This window comes from Tyto alba, unplaced genomic scaffold (assembly GCF_018691265.1).
Source record: "Tyto alba isolate M040663 unplaced genomic scaffold, T.alba_DEE_v4.0 Super-Scaffold_19, whole genome shotgun sequence".
Classification (NCBI taxonomy): domain Eukaryota; kingdom Metazoa; phylum Chordata; class Aves; order Strigiformes; family Tytonidae; genus Tyto; species Tyto alba.
In genome coordinates, this window is record NW_024881281.1 from 3,911,484 (window position 1) to 3,933,856 (window position 22,373).

A 22,373-nucleotide genomic window follows, 5' to 3' on the forward strand; every position below is an offset into this window, starting at 1 on the left:
GGACCCAATTCCTCTACTTGCATCAAGATAAAGGTTTAGCAGAACTGCAGTTTGAGCAGACCATGCAAAACAGCTGAGCAACATCAACAGCAAAGATGTAAATAGAATTCATTCGTACCACTGGCATTGGCAGCTTGAACAACTTCCATGTATGAGGAAGGATCATCTGCTTTAATATAGGAGTCAATTGCTTCCTTTACCATCCCCTTCTGAAGCTGTGCTTTAGCCAGCTGACTCCACACAGCAGGCTCATTGCAGCGTTCAGCAAATTCATACGCACGATCCAGGTTTCCAATGTGCTCTATCAATACCTAAAGAAAGCATTACCATGATCAGCCACTATCTATAAAGGTCAGTTTTACAAGACACTGGGCTGTGTTTTATGTTAGTTCTTCATTGGATCCACAGCTGCTTTTAAAATAGGGACCACTCTATACAATCCACACAGCACGAGTGATTTTAGGCTTACAACATTTCACTCACTAGAGGGTTCAATATACAGTGTTTGTTCTACTTCGTAAAACAAGACACTAGGCAGCTTTGGTCACTTTGCTAACTGGCATTAAGTACTGAAGACGCAAGTTAACAGCGAATTCCTTGTGTAAAGATGCACATGCCACAAGAAGTTATTACAGACTGAGATTTTAAAATACCTGTACAGCTGATGTGTTGACATCAAACTTTCTGAAGATAGCAAATGCCTCCTCGAAAAGCTCGTTGCTGATTGCTATATTTGCTATGTCTGGAGCATCATAGTTATCCAGGCGATTGATGTATTCCATGACACGCGTGCGATCAGCTTTAATAGCTGTAAGAATGAGAAGGTTCTGCAGATTCCTAAATAGAGAAGGAAAATATTTAGTACATATCAAGTAATAATCAAGAAATTCACCCTTCCCTCTGGAGAAGGTATTACTTTATTTGCTGCTCCACATTACAACAATTTAACACCTGCACCAGGTATAATTTCAAGTTTCCTGGGACTTAGTTTTGACTTTACACACCTGTGCTCACTGAACACAGAGTTATCAAGAACTATTTTCTCCAGCAGTTCAATAAGCTCATTAGGAAGATCTGCAGTCATGAAGGCCTTCACAGTAACGGAGACTTCCTCAGGGTCCTGTGTCTCTGACAGAGCAGTCTGTACAACCTGTAAGCAGTCAAGCCATTGACAAAGCTGTTAAGTCAGGTACTAGCAAGCCAAGCTAGGACAAAGGCTTTTAATGTTTTGTCAGTTATACCTGGTCAATTAGCGGTCTTCTGTAGGGGTTGCTTTCCAGTAATACGCTGGCCCACAGTTCAGGGTCTTTACGACGAACTAAGTAGCGGGAAAGACTTTTGAAGAGGGAGTTCTCATTGCACACCTAGTGAAAGGCAAAGTTTATTCAGAGTGAAGTCACGGCTGTTGAACCTACAGTGGATGAGCTAATTGCGCTGCAACATTAAATAAGCCTGCCTGAGATGCAGGCTAAAAATCTCAGGCTTTGATACTTCTATCAGCCTCCCAACTCTAGGATGTCCAGGGGAGTCTCCCATTTCTCATTCAGTTGCAGAGGGTGATTAAATAGCTACGTATTCTATTAGAAGCAAGCTGTTCTAGCTTGATACTTTTTAGGAAATAAATGCTTTTGTCAGCCATAACCCTGAATATCTATCCCATGATCCTCAGGTTAGAACTTAACCCATGAGTCAGCTGCCTTGACATACATACATTAATAAGTTCCAAATCGCACTGTCCACGCTCATAAGCCACACAGGCCAGGTGAGGGTCCCTCTTCTCACAGTACTTGCCAACAACGCGACTATCATAATAAGGATTCTCACGCAGGAATCTTTCTGGGTTGTTGTTGCTATCAATGTAAATTTTGGCCAGTGCATTGTGAGTTGCAGGCTCCTCGCAACCCTCGTGAATTCTTGCTTCCAGCCAGGGCAGAAGCAGTTTCAGCCTAGAAGAAAATGGTTTTCACATTAGAGAGGTTGAGTGAATAAGCAAGTATTCACTTGCAGAGTTTCTTCATTACAGAAGCCAGCTTCAGTGTACAGTAGAGTCAGTAACTAAACCAGAGTTACAGTACTCCATTTTGACCTACGTTCTGGTTCATTACTGTAATGGTATAACTTTCTGACACTATGAAGAACATCACAGGCCAAAGACTCTCATTATCTGGAGGCTGCTTAAGGGAGATCCCCACGTCAGCCAAGCAGCAAAGCAGACTCTTGCTGCTTCCTCACCCAATGGGAGCTTCTTGCTACATCAGTACCAGCTTTAGCTATGTAATGAGGACATGTATCGATGGATGAGCAGCACAATGCTGCCAGACTGGTCATGGTGAAGAGACTTGTTGACGTTTAATACCTGTTTCTTTTCTCAACCTCTGCAACAAGCTCATCAGTTGAAAATTGACCTCTCACTACAAGGATAAGGTTCTTTATCACATCTTCAGAGCAATCCACATCAAGCAGTCCCCCAATAACAACAGGCAGACGGCTTGGATTCACCTAAACAGGATCATTTAAAGAAGTCAGTGTGATGTCATGCAGCATAGGCAGTCAATACTTATCCCTAGAAGTACACATGAAAGCTGCTTGTTAAGATTGACCTCAACTTCCTGCCTTTATTCCAAACTTCCTGAGGTTCTGGAGAAGCTTGAAAGTCAAATTCTTCAGTCAACAGGGGTTCAACACCACAGATCAGTGGCTCACTAATGCTCAGTCCCCATAGGAAGTGCTCCTGAGCAAGCCAATTTGTCCCTGCAGGAAGTATAAAGAAATTCCCTGCCCCCTAAAATGTTTGAAGTTAAAATTACCCTAAGAACTCCAAAGTTATTCTACCAAGTTTTTCCTCCTTCAAGAGACCCATCAGCAGGGGTTACTGACTGAATAATAAGAGACCTAATTCACATGAAAGCTGGTTTACCACAGGCCACTAATAGGTACTCCAGTGTCAGTCTCAAGCTTGAGGCTGTTTGCAGAATACTTACAAACAGAATGTCTACAGTTACATTTAATACTAGAAAGATTGATCAGTTTGACTCATTAAAGCCAAGTGACAAATTGTAACTTACCTTCTGTACGTAAATCTCAATATACTTTTGGAGATTATTTCTATACAAATACAGCACCAAGTCGTGGACAAAGTCAAAGCGATCACATACAATGATGAGTGGCAACTGGTCTGTGAGTTTAGCTTCCTATAAAGAGAAGAGCTTTAGTAATTTGGTTTTGTCCTTGGTCTTAAGTAGACATATACAGTCACTTAAACTGCTAAACCAGCTGAATTTGGAAAGCCAAAATTGAACAGTCCACCAAATAATGGCAGCTTATCGTTCAATTAATTGTTTACAATACGCAGCAAGTAGGAGCACTCACACCCACTTTAGGGCCTAGAGCAAGAAGCTTTCTGAAGTTTAACCTTGCTCCTTCATATGGCAGAGTCTATGAAGTTTTCCAGCACCGCACTACTATTACAAGCCTAAGCTACAGATAGCATTTTTCAGTTGCCACCGGAGTTTGGTGCGCGGGATTAGCACTCTGGGATTTCAGATGGAATTTAACCAAAACTAGATTAAGTTGTGGTTCATAATGTAAAACTTATATACAGAATTGACTTCAAACACCACGTGCCTTGTGATACGTTCTAACTATGCATTTAGAGAACAGTAAGAATCAAGCTAGTAGCAGTACTACTTAAATTGCTAATCAGATTAGTTATCTAAAAGCATTCCAACTTTCAGCATAAGATTACAATGATTACAGTACAGAAGCTTAGTCTATATGGCAGACAGTATTCTGGATGCATATTTCAGATCACTTATTTGAACATGCACATCCCAGAAAATAATCCTACATATAAATTACACTTAAGGACTTTACACAGGGAGGCCTGTACTGGGAGATTTACCTGGTACATGTCCTGCACATTCCAGACATGGAACAGCACAAAAAACAATAGCTTTCATCAGGAATTTGACAGCTTGATAACATATCTTAGGTGGCTTGATCAATTTACATACCTTACACCTCAGTGACACCAGGTTACTTTTATAGAATTCTCATTTGAAGAGTTTTGCCATCTTCAGATATGATCAGCAAAATTTAAGACTATGCTATGCAGTCAACAAACATGAAGGCAGGAGATGTTCTCAGATAAAGTTTTACCCTCCCACACTGTTTTTCAGGTATTTCTAGCAGTGTTACATTTGTCAATAAGCTCAGCACTAACAACAGGCTACAGAATCTGAACTTTGAGCACATCATCTTTTTCCACTCTTCAGAAATGTGTTCAGCAGTGCTCTGCATCCTAGCAATAACAATTAACATCTATTTACACTGACTGGCATATCCAAGCAGAACTAAACTGCAGTTCACCTGGCTGAAATTTCAGTGTGTACGAGTAAAATGAGCAAGACAGATCAACCCTGAACTCTGAAAGCATTTATGGAATTAATTTACACTACTCATTTGTTGTTTCTGTAGTTGCTCAGCTGAAGCTGATTATACTGTAAATAAGCATTAAATTATTAACTCATGTGGCATTATGGTTGTTCTCAGCCTTCAAGTTACCCGTTTCCTACTTTATAGCAGACATCTGTAACAAGTTCTAGAAGAGCTGGTGCTATTATTACAGGTTAAGAGTTCAAGCCGGGTTAACCTTACTAAGGGCAGTGAGGAACTGATCTGACAGATTCTCCATTTTTTACATATTGTTCCAGGCTCAGGCTCTATTAGGGGGTACTGCCAACATGCTGGATACCTACGATTTAAGAGGACAGATGGATTCTTAAGTGCAAAGGTTAGACTCAGCTGCATTCTCACAGAGCTGCCTCATTTCGTTGGTGACACACCATGTTTTATCAGAACCCCAAACAGGCCAAGACAGTCCAGTGCTACCCAGACATTACCTTGAGGAAGTTTTTAACACGTTCTGGATCATAGCAGTTGCTTTCCCTGCAGATTCTTTCCACTTCTTTAATCTGTCCTGTCTTGCATGCAGCTTGTATATACTTGAAGTGCACATCTGGATCCTGGCTGAAGTTTACGATAGAGCCCAGGAAATAAAACAAACCTTGAGGGAAACAGTCAACATGTTATTCTGCTAAAGCACTTGAGTTGGATCAATATCAGTTGTTAAGCAAGCCTTCCAAGTTACAGTTACATGAAAATTTGAATCTGACTATTGCAGGAGTTTACAAAGAACTGAAAAAAATATTCAAGCATTGTAATTGTTTTATGAAGACCAGATTGTTCTAGCTGAGTTAAGCCTGTTGTTGTTCCCTTTGTATTACACAGACTAGTGTGTTATATGCAACTTTGATAAATACTGATGTATCATCAATTGCCATAGGTCAGCTTTGTTAAAACATCCAGCACATGTCTTCCATGCATCCCCTCAACAGGAGGCAAGGAAGAGCTTAGAAAACCAAAACTAGTTGTGCCTGAAAGCTACCACCACACCTTTCACTAAAACACACAGTGTAAAAACTGCTTGCCATGACCCAGTTACAGTTCACTTAAAGCTGATGCCATATAATACTTGACTATTCTAGACAAGTGACTGATGAGTCACTTACAGATTCATGTGTTTTTTTAGAAAAACACACATAGAATGCCTATGCAGGAAACCTGTCTACAATAGCCTCTTGCTCCACTAACCATTCTCCAGATTCCCAGAGTCCATGATTATGTTGTCTTCTCAGTCTTTATGGTTTTCTTTAAAGCTTAGCAAGATGCTGTCCAGCCACACATCTGCAGAGATTTGACCACTGACACACCACCATGCTAAGTAGACTATACACAGCTAGTCTTGTTCAGAAGTACAAAAGCCCAAAACCCAAAGTACTGCACAAATTTAAGATGACAGTTTTGGACAGAAGAAAAAAGCCAGCTGTTTCTTCAGTTAACTTTTTAGCTTATCTACAGTGTTTCAGAAAACCAAAATAGGCAACACTGAATGTTGGTGCCCCCTCTCAATGGTGGAACTTTAAGATTCAGATCAGGTTTTGAGACAGTCAAGGCCTAGGTACTTAAGTTCAATATGGCTTTCTAGATTTCATCAGATGACAGTCCTTTACACACACATGTATGCTTCCGCTAGGGGCAAGAGCACAAACTTACCTTCAAAGCTCTTGAAAGACTCAAACAGCTCAATAAGTGACTGTGTTGACAGCTGTTCATGGTATTTTGAAGCTACCTGGACACAGATCTGCAGGTTCTGACGAATGTTAGCAGACAACATAGCACGCAGACACTCCAGAGAGTCTTCTACCGATAAGGAACCAAAATAATTCACTAACCACTGCAAAGATATGTAAGCCATTTTAGACCCAAGTAGAACACTCTACACACTGAAGTCAAATGTTGAAAGCAATTATTAATGGCCTGGCTTTTGCTAGATTCAGGATATTTGATCTCATACCTCAGGATTGAGAAGATGAGTGTGAACTACTGCACGCTTGATGTCATACAAGTCTGTGAAGTGTTCAAGTGCTCTCTGTAGCAGGCCAGCTTTCTCACACAGCTGAGCTATGTGAGCCCGGTCATAATGAGTAAACATTTGGTTTCCCAGGATAGCATCTGCAACCTAGAAAAAACATTGGAAAGTGTCATCATATAGTTCCTAAACAATATCACTAGCATTTGATATTGACCATAATGCAGTGGCTAGTCTAGCTGCAGACAAGCCCAATCCAGTAACTCTGAAAGCATACCTGAGGGGCATGCATGAGGTTCATCTCAAGTAAACGTGTTTGCAGGGGACCTTCTGAGGGACGATTATTCTTCAGTGCATCCAGTAAGAAGGCTGTACATTGCTGAATTAAATTATATTCCATAAAGACATCCACAATCTGCAAATAAAAAAATTTACGCTTTTGATTAGAAACTGGAAGCATATTGAAACAGAGGAACATCGAGTACTGCTTCCAAAGCTCAGCTATTTATTCTGGCACTGCACTGAACTGTCATTCAGTGTTCTTAAAACTAGGTAAGAAACAGAATTGTCCCAGTAACATAAATCCAAGCTCATAGTTCAAAATCTATCTTTCTCTGATGTTAAGAGTGTGGTTCCTCTTACCAACTTAAGGCCTTAAAGTTAACATTCCATAGCAATAAAGCTACTTACTTGTGTTATGTCTGCAAGAGGCTCTTCATCTTGAACAAGCATTTGTGCAAACTGCTGTCCTTGATCAGGGCTGATTCTCATTACATTCCTCAGCAAAAAAATCCAGTCTGGAGTATATCCAACCTGAAGAGATAATGAAAAGTAGTAACTCAGCAAGAGCATACACCTTGTTAAATACAGAGCTCAGTAAAAGCTACTGTCAGGAGCTTACACAACCCATTCAGGATTTCCTCATTTGGAAAAGGCTGCATAGGGAAGTATGAAAGGATACATGTAGGAAGTCTGGCAGTAGTTATTCATTAGAAAACCCTAAACCAAAGTAGGTACTACATAGGCTCTCAAATTCCCCCCCAATTACTTTTAGCTACTTTGGAACATACACTATTCTTAAATACAGAACGGATATGGCAATTTAACTTCCTCTCACCTTCTTAGCATACAAAACGATCTTCTGGACTTGTCCTGTTTCAGCAAAGCACTGGATGACTTTGTTTGGAACATTGGCTCTCAGATAGACACTAAGTGCTAGCGTAGGATCTACAGATTTCACAAGGTCTCCCAGCTCCTCTGAGCACTCCAGCTGTTTAAAGATATAAATACAGTCAGTACACCCTGTCAGTGCCATGCTGAAAAGCATTACTACCTCCTTCCTCATTTGTCTTCCTTTTGGACTTCTCTTAAAAAATAAGGCCCAGCTTGATAGCATTATCTGATCCTTTCAGCTGTGATCTAGTGGGCTGTTCCTTATGCTGTTCTACAGGAGTCAGAAATATATTTGTAAACCTAAAAAGAAATCAGCAATACATTGTATCAGCATGTTTCTTTAGCTAATTACACAAATGTAACCACAGCTCAAAGTATATGCAAGTCAGTATCCAAAGCCTGAAGAGATTTGAACCGCAGCAGCTCAGAAGCTTTGCATACTAAGTTCACCCTGATGTAATTTTAAGTAGAATGAGTAAAGTTCTTGAAGTATTTGATCAATTGTCTTGCAGTAACATGGGTCATAGTTACAAGTAGAGTGAACACCTATTGCTCAACTGATCACACTTGGGCATTGATGAGTTTTCCAGCTGAGTTTTCCTGGAGAGGGAGGAAAGCTATCAAGCAGTGATGTCCTCCTCCTCCCTCCAGAGCTCTAAACAGATCTACCCCAAATTTACCTTATCTTCTTTTAACCATTTTTCCAAGAGCTGTTTGCGTCCCTGCTGAAGCACTGGTCTGCAGAGTTCTAGTGACTCGTACTTATTCAGCTGCCCTTGGTCAAGCAGAATGCCAAAGTATTGGAGTAAAGGGGAAGTCTGTCCCGGCTGGGCTGGAACACTCTGGAACCGGCGTATGGTGTCTGGAGTACGCAGGATTCCCTGCCAGAAATAGAGATGCACTTTAGTTTTCTCTTCTGCTATTGTGGCTTGGCAAGAGTTTCTCCAGAAAGCTGAAGTTAGAAATGCTTGCTACAGCAACATTATGTTTTTCCAGCTCAGAATAAGTCAGAAGCAGTATGGTTTGAACATCAGCTCCGACACTGCCTTTGAGATGTTTTGACAGAATGTGTGCAATAGTAACCTATTAGACTTGTTTCAGTAGCAATGCAGATTTAAGTTCAGGGGACTGTCCTACAGAATTAAGACTCCCTTGCCCCTGCAAGCAAGTTCCGCTCATTTGAATTTAGTCTCTTAGTAGTTTTGTCTTGTTTCCAGGTATAGCCTCAGCTAAATGCTGTCTTTCCATAGAGACTTATTTAATCATTGTAAAAGTAAATATAAGTACCAGGAACATTAAGCCTCATAACCATTACTTTACCATTTATTCCTCTCATCCTCTCTGGGCTTCATACAAGCTCTAAAATCTTCCAGCATACAATCAGTACTCTCAGCACACTACATACAGGTTCTTCCCAGGAATGTTAAGCACTATATTAAGACAGGAGCAGTAACAAGATTCTGGTCTTGCCACTTATGAATTTCAGCAAGATTTCCCAAAGCAAGAAGTTTAAGGCAGTAGAGTTCAGTCCTGTTCTGAGTATCAGTCTATTACCTTTGGGGCATTAGCTGCCACTTTTGCTGCCTCCGAATAGTTCCCTTGTGCAAATAGTGCATTGAATTTTCTGGCAAAGAGTTCCTCAGCACCTGCCAGGTTGTTGCGGACAGCCATTCGTAAGGCTAGGTCAGGATTCTGCAGCACATTTGTGATATAGGGAATAATATTCTCTTCTTCAACACACACTGAGAGCACCTGAATAAATAATCAAGGAAAACTTCCAGTTACTCCAAATACAAGAAGTGAGCCAAGGGCTAAGCTAACCTCTAAAAGGAAAGCTATGGCATACACTGAAAGTTCTTCCATCCCCTGATAACTGCGGAATCTTGACATTTTACTTAAACAGACTTCAGGTTAGAAAGAACCTCGACCATCCCATTACTGCATCAAGGCAGATGATTAAGCCAGTTTAAACTGAGGTATTTACAGAGGTCAGAAATACAAGGATATAAGTACTGTCTGTCCATAACCTGTACTCAGTGTCTTAAGTAACCAGTCCTAGAGGATAAACTAGGAGCAAGTCTTCTGCTCTATATTACCCATGCTCAACAAGAAACAATGTTTTAAACCAATTTAGCCTAAAGGCATAGCTGTACAAGGTTAGTAGACTGGTTGAAACTAGTTAAGTTAGGCGTGTATGGAGATACAGTAGCAAATTTTTTTGGGGGCTCAGAACACTGTCACATATCAGATGTTCTGGACGGAGTTCAAAGTTAACATATTTAAGACTGCCATTAGCATGTGCTCTGCAAGAGGATACAATCTTCCCCCAAAAGAAGAGGCATATTCTAGTTCCATTCTCAACAGCGGGACAGCATTTAGATCCACCAACTGTCATCACAACCCCCCCCCCCCCCAAATTATGCAACCAGAACCTGAGTTGAAGAAAGTCAGAGAAGCTGTACTCCTGTTTAACTATCCAATACTACCATACTTCTCATTCTATTATTCTGTCTTGTTAATTTCTGGAAACTTTTAGACATTGGATATGAACAATACAGTGTATCATTAAGGGCCAGTGATATTAGATAAACAAGTGGTTTCCAGACCAAGCTTCCTTACTTGTCCCTTTCTGTTTACTCCAATAATTCCAGCTGTTGCTTCATGCTGTGCAGTAACAAATATGGTCTCTCCACTGATTCTGTTCATGTAGATACAGGTGCCAGTTTCCAGGTCATACAAGTGGATATAGCCATATTTTGTTATAAGAAACACCACATCATGCTTGTCACTGATCTGCAAAACAGGAACAGATTAATCAAATTTGGTATTGGACAAAAGGAGTAAGTGCTTTTAAGAATCAGCAGATAGCTGTGCCATTTCAAGACAATTAGAAGTGCTGTTATATTTTTACTTAATATTTGAGTACTATCGTGGTAGAATGAAGTTTTAAGAGCTTGAAAGACAGTTAAAGATACATGGATATTTCTTCCATAAATAAGAATGTGCTGCCTCTGAATGCTGCTTCAGTCTCCACCTTTAACACTACTGAAACAAGAACAGAAATCACACCCATTTAGCGCCAAGCCTCAGATCAATATATTGACCACCTGGTTCCCAGTGCCCTATCCACTAAGAGAAGCTACAGACTTGTTCTTGTGCTCTTGTTTGCAGCTGTCATACCTGCATGGCAACAGGAAAGTCATTTTGTGCTTCAGGAGGAAAGAAGACATCCACTGCTTTCTTCGGAAATGGCTGATTCCCAGTAGGTGGTGTGCCAACTTCAATGATATGCAACTGTGCAACAGATTAGTCTGTTAGTTCTTGGATTTAATTTATGTAACGATAAATTCAACAATGAAGATAGAGCAACTCTTTCGCTGCTGAGCCTTAATCCCAAGCTTATGCAAAGACAAACCAAGTCAGTCTTCCTAAATGTTTTCACTGGCTAAAGGTGTGGCATACTGTATTCATGTACCGTAGATGAGGGAAACAGTTAAGCATGATCTTCAACTACTCCTAGATACTTAAAAGTTTAAGGAGTCTGTTTGGTCACTTTATATGCACTCTTTAAATTTGGTTAATGTTCTACAGAGATAGTGCTGAAGATGTTTCTAACTTTGGTTTTACTTTGTTTTAGCTGTCACAAAGTAGCTCACATAATTCCAGTGTTGGTATTCCTGCACTAGTTAGCCTTGCAACACCAGTATTTATTTTTTTCATTCAATAATTTGGAAATAAATTAAGCCTGATACTGAGCAACAGCATCAAAAAAAAGATTACAACAGCTTTCTCCTTAAGGCAAGCCTGTGAAGCGGAGAGTCACGTGTTTCAAGCAGCTAATTAGGCTAGTCATGACATGCCACCTTACTTCATGACTCTAAACAGACTCCTGCTGCACCAGGTAGTCCCTGCTGTGAAGCTCTGTATACACCAGTTTTCATACACATTAGATATGTAGCATGCAGACTGACACATGCTCCTTTACTTTTTTCCTAAAGGCAACTTTGTGCATTATACCACTTGTTTTCATGGAAGCAGATAACCAGGGCAAGCCACTGAAGATTACAGCATATTTAGAACCAAGTCTTACCTTACCCCCAGCTTGCCCTCTTACTGCAAAACAGAAGAGCGTGGATTCTTCAGCATTTCCTTCCATCTTGAACTGCGCAAAGCTAGCTGCATGTCCCTCAATTGGTTGCGACACTTTTCTATCTACAGAATATAGCTGCATTGCTCCCACAACACGATTTTGCTAGACAAGACAGAACAAGAGTCAGGAATAACAGACACTCAGCCAGTAATGTAATTTAAGTTAGTGCTGGTTAAAATGTTGTCATATCAAACTGAAGTACCATGCCATGCTTTCTATTACAAAGGCATCACTTAAGACTCTTAACCTGGTACTAGTGTTTATACCATTATTGTAAGATTTTCAGTTACACTTGATTGCTATCTGAAGGTTAAGACAAGCATTTACATTCCCAACAATCATTTTGGAAAGAAAACAAACATATCAGTCCTGCTCCTAAAGAAGAAGGAATGAGACAAGCTCTGGGCCTTCAATGGCAGGCCTCCCTAGTGGTAAAGTACCTGTGCAGATATGCCAGTTAGCAGTAGCCATTTCTGCTTCGCATCAGTACGGTAGTTGATGATCTGGCAGCCAGCAAGACTAGAATGGCGATCAAACATTTTCACAGGCTGGGACTCCCCCTCCATACTCCAGTGGTAGACTGCATTATCCGTTACAAGGGCAACAGTATTCAGAGAGATCCACTTCCAGAAGGTGACATCATCTGTCATTGTATGAGCCTTCATTTTACTCTTCATTTCAATGTTAAATATTTGAAGCGTTTTCCCAGCTAGAAAAAAACAGCATTGTCAGCCAGGTTACAGTTTCCACTTGTTACTTCAAGCCCTGGTTAAAAGTAGAGCAACTGCACTACGACATTAAACCCTCATGACCTCATTCAAGAAAAAGCTATTATATACTGGCAGTATTTTCACTGATCAGCTATTACTTTTAACCAGACCACATTCCTAGGGCTAATTTTACCAAATTGCCACTACTGAGCAAACAGATGTGGAAAACAACTTGGTAGGAGACAAGAGATTCAGCTACAGTAACTTCACATATGTTACTTCATACATCAAAACTAGGTTATATTAATGCTGAGTCTCTTGAAAGTTGTGAGGAGAGCTATGCCAGTGTCATTAAGAACTATGTCCACATCTGTTTTAAGTATAAAAAAAGCACAACATGGAACAGTCAAGCTGGCAGAGGGCTTTCATAATTCAGACTCATTAATCAAAACTCTTCGGTTGCACTAATGGGATACACAGCTACTGGCTGCAAACCAGACTAACAGAAACTGTGCAAGGAAAGGAACCTAGTGACCAACACAAGCTCTAGAAGGCAAGAGGAAAAGTTCTCCAAATTACATAGAATGGTGCATACATACATCCTGAACAGCCACCTGCAGTCATTCCTACCAGTTTTTACAATGCAGTGGCATATAAGAAATTATTTCTTCCTGTTAAGATAAGGAAGGTTCTGACCAACATCTACCAGTTTTAGGAGACAGCTATTTAAGCACATGCTAGTGTAGCCCAAGAGGAATATAAAAGATCATGTGAAACTAGGTGCACATGGGAATATCTGCTACAGTTACTAACTGTAACTCAGCTTGATAAAGTCAGTGCCATATGGGCAAGTGCCTTCACTCACCAAGGACTAGTCTAGTGAGAAGCCACCATAGTTCAGCAACTGATGTAAGATGCAGAGTTCAGGAGTTTCTACAGAGCTTGGAGAAGACTGTCTAATGCAGAGTTACTCAGGCTGCAGGTTAGCAGTTTGTTTCTGTGTCTAGTGTAGCTGGAGCTTTAGAGTCAAGGGAGATGACATTCAGGTAACATGTATGCTACATACTATGCAGGGCACACTAAGAGGCAAAATCTAGGCTTAATTTGAAAGGGTCAGTCCTGTTTATAAAAAGCTTAATATCAAGATCCTAATAGTTTAAGTACACTTCAGGTTCTCAAATGGATTAAATTTATGAATCCTAAGGATTCTCTTGTTCGGGAGGGCACGAAAAACTTCCGAATTTTAGGCTTTCAGCTGCTTAGCCATCACTGTTCCGCCATGTGCACCATAGATCTGAGCCATTTTATTCTGCTTTTTCTTTTCATAAGACACAACAGGAACCAGTACAGTCAATTGAAATAACTCACCATCTGCACACACAAGAAAGCATTAAAATTGTGACAAAACAGTAGCACAGCATTAAAGTCAAACTTAGACAACATTGAATATATATAAATATTTCCATTAGCAATACATGCATTTCTAGAGTGACAGTCTTTAAGGTTTCTTGGGTCTCTCGGCAAAGATATCAACACTTCGGGAGACACCAGAGGAATGCTTGTTCTCTGTATTGCCAGAGATACCAAGTTATCTGACTTTGTGTTTTATTCACCACACAGGTCTTCCCTGCATAGTTTCACTCTTCTTATCACTGACTGATATAATAAATATGCGCAAACTGGTGCACTGCCTCTTCCAGCGAGGCCAAACAAAGGCCTTCAGAAATATTTCCCCTCCTCCCCAGACTTAGTTTTCCTCTCCTTACAGAGAGGCTTAATTGATAGACCTTATATGCTTAGGAGATCAGGTCTCACTTCCCTCTAACATGATTCCAGACCTGAGACTCCAGAAACATCTTAAGGCCTACACTTTCCTTCCAGCTCTCTCTGCTCAGAAGCTGTAAGCATTCTGACCAAAGCAAAAAACTCATCCTAATGATCAGCAAATAGCAGGAAGCTTCAACTGAAATTTACTGCCCAGCTACCTTCAGAAGACCTGAAAATGCATTAAACTTAAGTTCCCATTAAGCTATGGAAAACTGGTAAGGGATACTCCCACATAAACTGCCTGAGAGACTTAAGTCAGTCATAAACTAGTCTTACAGAAAGCTCTCCAACCACTTCAAACATTTCTTTATCAGGACTTCCGTACCTTTTAATGCAATGACTTTACTGGCAGGGTTCATGATAGCACTGTCAGCTGAAATTGGTCTTCGAATAGGGTTGCTGGGGTCATTCATGTCAATGATCACCACTTGAGCCTGTTCTCCCACTTTCTCTCTTATGCAGATGAATTTGTCAGACTCCATTGTCAGAGTGCTGAACCCAATGTTTGCTGGGTTGATGCCCAGATTTTGGAGCTGGAAGAGAAAAAAGGTTTAGCATTAAGTTACTACCTCACTATAGCCACGAACAGCTGTTGTGAAAATCACAGATAGTAGGCTTCACCTACCTTTGTGACAATACAGCCATGCTACCCAAAAATGGCATGGCAGGCATTCTTGCCCATCTTCAAATAAGCCCAGCAGGCTTCCTGAAGAAGTGCAGCAGCACTTGAGTGCTTGGTACCTTGTCTTCAAGGTCTATTTGCAACTTGCTGTTTTGAGAACTCAACTTCTGAGCCCCTCATGGTTTAAGGCACATTGAACTTGCCTGCTCTCGGTAGCTGTGCTAGAGCTGCAGCTTCAGTACTCATTCTCACCAGCTCTGCTTCCAGAACCCTAACTTATTCCATTGAGCTTGACAGCTATCACCATATCACCATTTCAAGCTTAACATTACATGTGAGGCATCTAAGCTTTATTTTTATCCTTGTAGATTTAAAAAAGCTCTACCTGTCTAGCAATTAGCCTAGTCCCGTCTAGCAGCAAGGCTAAATACCACCCAGAAGGCAGAGCTAACAGGAGATGGACGTGACTGAAATCAGAAATGGCTCATCCACAGCCATACTTAACACAGAAGATACCAATAATCCACCTCCCTTTCTGCTGAGCCACAGTCTGCTTCTGTAAACCTTTAAATGCATACCTTTAAGTTTCTAGTAGAGTTTGCAAAAAAAGTTTAGTTAATACCACCTCATTGTGTTTGCAACAGGCTACTGTATTAGGATGTCAGTAGCAAAACAAGTCTACTCCATTTTTAACAGTGGAAATACCGAATGGTTAGTTCACATCACATACAGACACCCAGCCTGTGTGCAGATATACCTTGAAAACTCAAGATCCGTTTTCTACCGTTAGAGGAATTATCACTTCTAATACTTCAGGTATTTTTCTTTGTAGGAGACTGTTTGAACTTCAAGCCCAAGGTCTCACAAGAAGGGTTAGACCTTCAAGGCATTTTAGTATTATTGTACTAGTTTGAAGCAAAACACTAAGCTCTTATCAGCTGTGCTCTGTCTGAGCTCTGAGATGACCACGCCTCAGCTGCTCTTTTCCTGCTTACTTGCAGCTTCTGATAAAGAGGGTGTTTTACTACGCTTCCCCTTTGCACCAGCTTTCAGAGAGCACATGTGAGGAACAAGTAACATCTAAGCTATGGCACACCAAGTTAATAGAACAAGCTTCACAAAAGGCACTTCAGTGGATGATCTATATCACCCAGTGAATCAAGACAGCCAGATCTTGGTACAGTTTAGGGTTGAGACTCCAAAGCAAGTCAGTTTTAGCTCCCTGGGTCTGCTGAAGGAGAGAATTTATAGAACATGGTTCAGCCTTTGTGTATGCATCTCTGATTACTCTGCATTTACGTCCTTTGTCCTAAAAGACACTTTCATTGAAGTTATCCTGCTCTTTCAAGAAAGGGCTTGACTATTCAAAGCTCTTCAGTCAGGTTCTAACAATACTAAAACCATGTTCAGGCTCTTTGCTGTTTAAAGGCTGACTTCACAACTAGTTTACAGAGAGTTAAGACTGATCTTCTGGTAAATTTAAGGTCTACACAGCTTTTATTCTTCAAAATATTTAAAAGAAGTAAGGCTATAAGTAGAACAGATTTAAATGTATTTCTTGAAGCGAGGCATCAATTTGGTTACCATGACTGACTAGCTGATGCCATTCTTCCAAGGCAGAATACCCACACTTCCTGCAACTTAACATGGTGAACCGTTTCATTCAAAGACAGCTCCCTTTACAGCCATCTACCTGACAAAGCCAGGAAACTTTCCCCTGGAAGACAAGTGTTTTATCAGCTCTCCCAGGAGAAAACTGTCAATGCAAGAGCTACAAAAATCAAACTCTACCTCCTTGGCAGGTCAGAAATCTGTTACTCAGCTTTAAGTCAGTGTTTGAGGTCCAGCATCACAGAACCTCACCACACATTCTTTAGCAACATGGATTCATTTCAAAGATTTCAGATTTAAGTTTAATTCTCCCTTTCACACCTTTATTTGGGTAGTATTCTCTAGGCCTGAGACTAGTATTTGTGCATCAGCTAGGCAGGGCTATATGCAACGCAGACACACCCTGGCAGGCAGAGAAGGATGTCAAGAGTTTCATCTGGTAGAGCTGGAGAGACTTACTAGGATGTGGCATTTCCTCTTGCTAGGGCTGCAAGCTTAACAAGTGCAAAATCATTTATGGAGAACTCAACTTCCTTGTTAATTTGGTAGAGGAGGGTAGTTTCAGTGCGCCAAGTACTCTGCCTGGCAGTTACTCACAGCGCTATACCCGAACAAACATTGTTAACAGAATAAATCAAAGAAGCAAGTCCTAGCAAATGGCAGACCTCTTGAGGACATAATCACTGAATCAAAGTTGCTTAGATATTGCAAGACAGGTTTATCTTAATCATGATCAAACTACCATCTGCTTTGTGTCACATCTGAGGTATCCAACCCTAGTTAGTAGGGGAAGGTGCGGTCCTTTTTACACTTAAGACCATTTCCAAAGGCTAGATATTTGAGAAGATTTAGATTGGCACTAGAGCAATGAAGAAAGCTTGGAGAAGCTTTCTGGTGGTGGAACAACCATTAGTGAGGTCTTTAAGCACACAAGCTCTTTCTGCTAACATTTCATCTTTTCATTTGAACTGATCCAAGCGCACACACCAAGTCTGCTTCAAGCACCATGACAGGAAGTTGACTCTAACCGTGACAATCTCTGTGTTTGATTACACAAGAGCATCACCAGCCAAGAGTAGCTGTAACGCTAATGGTAACTTTTTTTGGCTGCACTCAGACCTGGTGTACAGAACTCTCAAGAGAACAGATCACTTCCTGGACTATAAGTTATTTTCTTCCCCAAATGGGTTAAAGTTCAGGTGAGTGAGGCAGGAGTGTTTATAAAGCTAAGCAAAGCAAACAGAGACTAAGATTAGTATTAGGAAATGTGACAAGGGGTATTTCTTTGAAGGCTTTTATTATGAAAATTTCAATCCTATTCCATGTATAAACTCCAAGTTTGCACTACAACTAAAGGGGCAGAGGGGTTTACAGCAGATTTTCTACCCCTTCTTAACACAGAGGAAAAAAACCCCAAATGTTTAGTATTGCACTCATTTAGGTCCGCTACCTTTCACTGCTTCATGAACAAATTTAAAAGATTGTGGGAAAAAAAAGAAGGATTTGTAAGATACTCCTACATTATACTATGAAAAACACTTCCTTGGCTTTCAAGCAGAATTTTCTAGCTGTGCCTGGGCAACCAATTTACAGTTCAAGTTATTTCACACCAACATTTGTTGGAAAGTTCAGTTACACCAGTCTCCTGAAAGCATGTTGAGAAGAAAGTTTTCTGTGAATTAGCTGCTTCATTAGAGTGGAACCATGAAACAGGTTGCCAGAGAGCAGCAACTCTTCTGTTCAGCAGAGATGTTGCCTTGAAGGATTCCTCTTAACTCAAGGTTGGATACTTCTGTCAATTGCAGGCTGCACTGAACCATCAAATTCTGTGACATTTGTCTCAACAGCATCGAGAGGTGAATTATTTTAACATGGTAAATGAAAGTCTGATTAGTAAAATTATTTTTTCACTGGAGGATAATTCAAGTATGTTCTTGGTAACTTACCCAGAGAAGTTGTCATATTACATGCATGTTTAACATCAAACTGAATGGTAAAACTGCTGACAAGAGTCTCTGTTGACCCTTTCCTGGAACATTCACTTTCTTGTGACAGTTTGCTTAGCTGTCAAATAATTTCTCTTTGCCTATGAGGAAGGGCGCGGAACTGCTGAGTACGCATTTCACCTCGACTCTCACACTCAACAGGATATAACCGCTGCTCTTGTAGCCACAAGCAGCTGCTTACTCTCTTCCCAGAGACTCCTTATCTACATGCAGCTAGAGATCACGTAGCTGGGAAATGCCAGTTAACAGAAATATTCCCAGTCTTTTGAGAAGCACAAAGCTCCCTGATGTGCAGTGAGTCACATTAGCTCTATTGCAAGTCCATGCTTTACTAGGCTTTGATCGAACAAGGTAGACACCAAGCTACATTTCAGCCACTCATTTAGTTCCATACATGAAAATTAGCAAAGCAAACTTAAGTTTCACAAAAGATTTATAACCATGCCTATCTGTTAGAGTTAGTGACTTCGCTTCTGTAACACAGGAGTCCCACAACGAGTCAATAGCTCCAAAGTACTTCAAACTTACCAGTGCAAGGTAAAAATTACAGCTTGTGACAGGCTAGGAAGTTATGTTTTCAACAGATAAGAGACCTCTATAATATTCAAGAGCTCTTCTTTTTCTATATCCTTCCTATTTTCAGCCTCACCCTCAACAGGCTGAGGTAGCCATCCGGTCTCAGCAGCAGCCACAGGCATGCTGTGGGATTATTTCTGTCAGGAGCCACAGCCGAGGCTGTACCTGCTGAAACCTGAGTGCAGAACCACTGGCTGCCGTTACTCGTCTTTGGTCCAGAAACCACAGTCCCAGCCTGAAGTGCTAATGAGTAGTGCCACCAAGACAAGCAGGCCTGACTTCAGTACCTGCTGTGAGGGACATGCCAAGAGGAATAGCTTATGAACTGCCTACTCAATTGCTCCTATTCAATTAGTGGGCACATAGACACTCTTCAGGCCATCTGAATTTTTCACAGCAATCTTTTTCACAGACTTCCCTCTGTAAGAATAGTCCAAGCTTGCTGGTTTTAGGAATTCAGATCCATTAAGAAGCAGGGGACAAGACCCCCCACCAAAACAGCATTAGGCACAAGAGTCCTGTCTTTAATTCCTGACTTAAATAACCAACAAAAGACTTAACTGCTTCAAAGTAATGTGTTATAGCAGAGATTTAGTGTGTTAGGATATATTTACCTGTCTCACTGCCAGCACAACACATGGAATAATTTTGTTGTTTGTCATTCTTAGAGTCAAGTAGGAAATTTATAAGTAAATAAATATATAAATTTGTTATATGATGCCTCAGCTGCCCAGTTTTATTCAGTTAGCTCTTTGACACAGCTAGTTATGATTCTGAGAGCTATACAAGTACTATCACACTAGGACAGCACATCTATCATTCAGGTTTGCTCCATCAATGACAAAAAGAATCCTTCTCCTAGTTTAAAAGAGTAGTTCTGTCTAAGCATCAAGCGCACAGCATGAGATGATGGTTTTCTGTACTGTCTAGACAAGTCAACAGAATAATTTAATTTAAAAAATATATTTAGGTTCCAAAGAGTATTTATGAATGTCTTAAGTCACACCAGGACAGCAGTGTGCCAGGTCCAAGTTCAATTGCTATATATTTCAGGGTAGTATGGCTAAACTAATTGGCAATCACAGTTCATCACCTGCTTACTAGTCTGGTTCTTTCTCATTCATCAGGAACGTATAATCTTAGAAAAGCTACAGGCACCTACCACAGTAAGCCGCTATGTTTTACTTTCACCCTCAAAAACATAGAGGCATCAACTTGTAGAATCCCTAAAACCTGGATATGAGGAACCAGATTTGCAATCATTCAACACACTGAACTCTGATCTCCCACTATATGCCCACCGGACCGTTTCCTCAACAGTTACTTTTTTTTTTTTTAAAGTAGCACTATGGATTTTTATAACATGAGCCCAGTAGTTTTGTCAGCACAGGAATCAAGTTTCTCCTTGGAAAGTCCCAAGGCAAAAGTTTGTCCACAGTGTGCTGCTGATGTTCCTTTGTGGCAAGTGACTACTGCGATTTCAGAGCTATGTACTGGGACTCAAACAAAGAAAACCTGAAGCCTGACTACACATTTTGGTTTTAGACTTCACTTAGTAACTACCCAGAAAGCTCACTTAACCCTAGTAAGCTAACTACTTGCCACATCTTATTTGCCCAACTAGACCTTTAGCTCAAACTGGGGGTACAGAGCATGCTGTACTGCGTACCCAAGACAGAAGGCATTCAGAAGAACAACAGCCCAGGGCCTCTGGAGCCTTTTAACTCTTCACTCCCATATCACCTAGCTAAGATGCTAACAGCAACAGATGATGCCAGCGTGCCCTGAGTGGTGCAATATGGAATGCAACTGGGGTGAGGCTGAAAAATCAAGACAAGCTTTGTAGAGACAGTTACTTGACCATTTCCTGACTTATAGTAGTGGATCCATGGAGAATTAGTATCCTACTACATGTACTGTTGACTTCTAGATTAATTAAAACCAGCTTTCAATAATAGTTTAGCAATAACTGTCTCATTTATATCCATCACCTGCCTTTTTACAAATAAGGCTCCAGTTGAGTACCTTCTTTCATTAAGCACCAGCTACAAACTTGCACATGTTGCGCAACACCTGTATGACAAGTTTCCTAGACAATGTAGGTCAGGCACAGTTCAAGAAATTGTATTACTGAGTCCATGAGGACCTCCTATGGTCAGCCTGGAATACCCTAAAGCAGTTCTGGATAGCAAAAATGTAGCAATACCAATGTTTCTGCTCTCAAAATTTACTCCAACAGCAGGTCAGAAGGTTGAGCGTGAAAACAGTACCTCCGAGAATTCAAGTTCCTCCAAATTTTTTCAATGAAATAAAAAGAGGAAGCTCAGTATGTGCAGCTAACTGAAGCGTTATGGGCAAGAGCCACGTGCGTGCAGGCTCGAAGGCTGGACACCCCGTCTTACAAAAGACTAGCTCATATGTGCAGTTGTAAAAGACACTAGTTAAACCAGTGCTCTATATCAAATAGGAACAGGGGAAAAAAAAAAAAAAAAAAAAAAAAAAAAAAAATGAAAACCCACAGATAAGCTGGTCTTTAGTCAGAACAGTCATGTCCCACAACAGTGCTGGCCTGAAACCTATCAGCACTTCTGGAGAGAAGCAGATGAGTTTCATTATGTAATAGTACTCATGTCATTAGAGACCTGGTAGTGGGTCACATGCAAAGTTTGTATCTTAAATAATGTATCATAGATGCATTTCCACAATACTTTATTAAGAGCTGGGCTACCCAGAGGGATGAGTTTCACCTGAGTATACAGAACCTTCTCAACACCCAGTTCTAGGCTCTGCCACTACTAGAAGAAAACACTTGCTCGGAGCTGAAGCTCTGGCCAACTTATGAGATAGCCCTGTCAGTGCTGCTTGTTAAAGAGTCCAGGACTACACCCAAGCTATGAATGCTGGCTTGGTTTTAAACTGATATTGAAGCAAAATTATCCAATGCTCAGCAGTTTGCTAGCTAGATAAAAACCAATCATGGCAGCATTCTTTAAATCTAAAAATAACACTACAGACAGGGCTAAAGTAAGTATTTTGCAATTGTTCTTTTAACAAGGTGCCTAGAAATTAAATTATTTCCATTTGGGTTAGAAAAAAGTCACTACAAATCACACAACTCTATCAGTATGTTAGTGCCCATCGCAGTCTCAGTTAGGTAAACACAAACTGCATAAAGACACTGACATCACAGGGAAGCAGGGCTACAGACAGGTTGCTAGAAGATGCTGCCTAGGTATGTCAATGTAACTTTTATTATAAAAGTTCTCCT

At 40.7% G+C, this 22,373-nt stretch overlaps 1 protein-coding gene across 7 annotated transcripts in view; it reads right to left on the bottom strand.

Moving 5' to 3' along the window:
• The window catches only part of CLTC (clathrin heavy chain), a 33,361-nt gene that overhangs the window by 9,638 nt on the left and 1,350 nt on the right, over positions 1-22,373 (bottom strand). For 2 of the 7 annotated variants that reach the window (XM_042791389.1, XM_042791384.1), the window contains exons 2-23: positions 14,616-14,823; positions 13,832-13,834; positions 12,194-12,462; positions 11,694-11,855; positions 10,784-10,897; positions 10,223-10,396; positions 9,158-9,355; positions 8,284-8,484; positions 7,548-7,700; positions 7,121-7,243; positions 6,708-6,845; positions 6,416-6,580; positions 6,115-6,295; positions 4,902-5,065; positions 3,902-3,913; positions 3,066-3,191; positions 2,357-2,499; positions 1,712-1,946; positions 1,242-1,364; positions 1,005-1,150; positions 654-837; positions 119-311 (exon numbers count right to left, since the gene is read on the bottom strand). In XM_042791389.1, coding sequence (XP_042647323.1) covers positions 119-311; positions 654-837; positions 1,005-1,150; positions 1,242-1,364; positions 1,712-1,946; positions 2,357-2,499; positions 3,066-3,191; positions 3,902-3,913; positions 4,902-5,065; positions 6,115-6,295; positions 6,416-6,580; positions 6,708-6,845; positions 7,121-7,243; positions 7,548-7,700; positions 8,284-8,484; positions 9,158-9,355; positions 10,223-10,396; positions 10,784-10,897; positions 11,694-11,855; positions 12,194-12,462; positions 13,832-13,834; positions 14,616-14,823 — 3,415 coding nt within the window. The remainder of the gene's footprint in view (positions 1-118; positions 312-653; positions 838-1,004; positions 1,151-1,241; positions 1,365-1,711; positions 1,947-2,356; positions 2,500-3,065; positions 3,192-3,901; positions 3,914-4,901; positions 5,066-6,114; positions 6,296-6,415; positions 6,581-6,707; positions 6,846-7,120; positions 7,244-7,547; positions 7,701-8,283; positions 8,485-9,157; positions 9,356-10,222; positions 10,397-10,783; positions 10,898-11,693; positions 11,856-12,193; positions 12,463-13,831; positions 13,835-14,615; positions 14,824-22,373) is intronic. The other 5 variants (XM_042791390.1, XM_042791386.1, XM_042791388.1 and 2 more) reach the window with 3 other exon arrangements.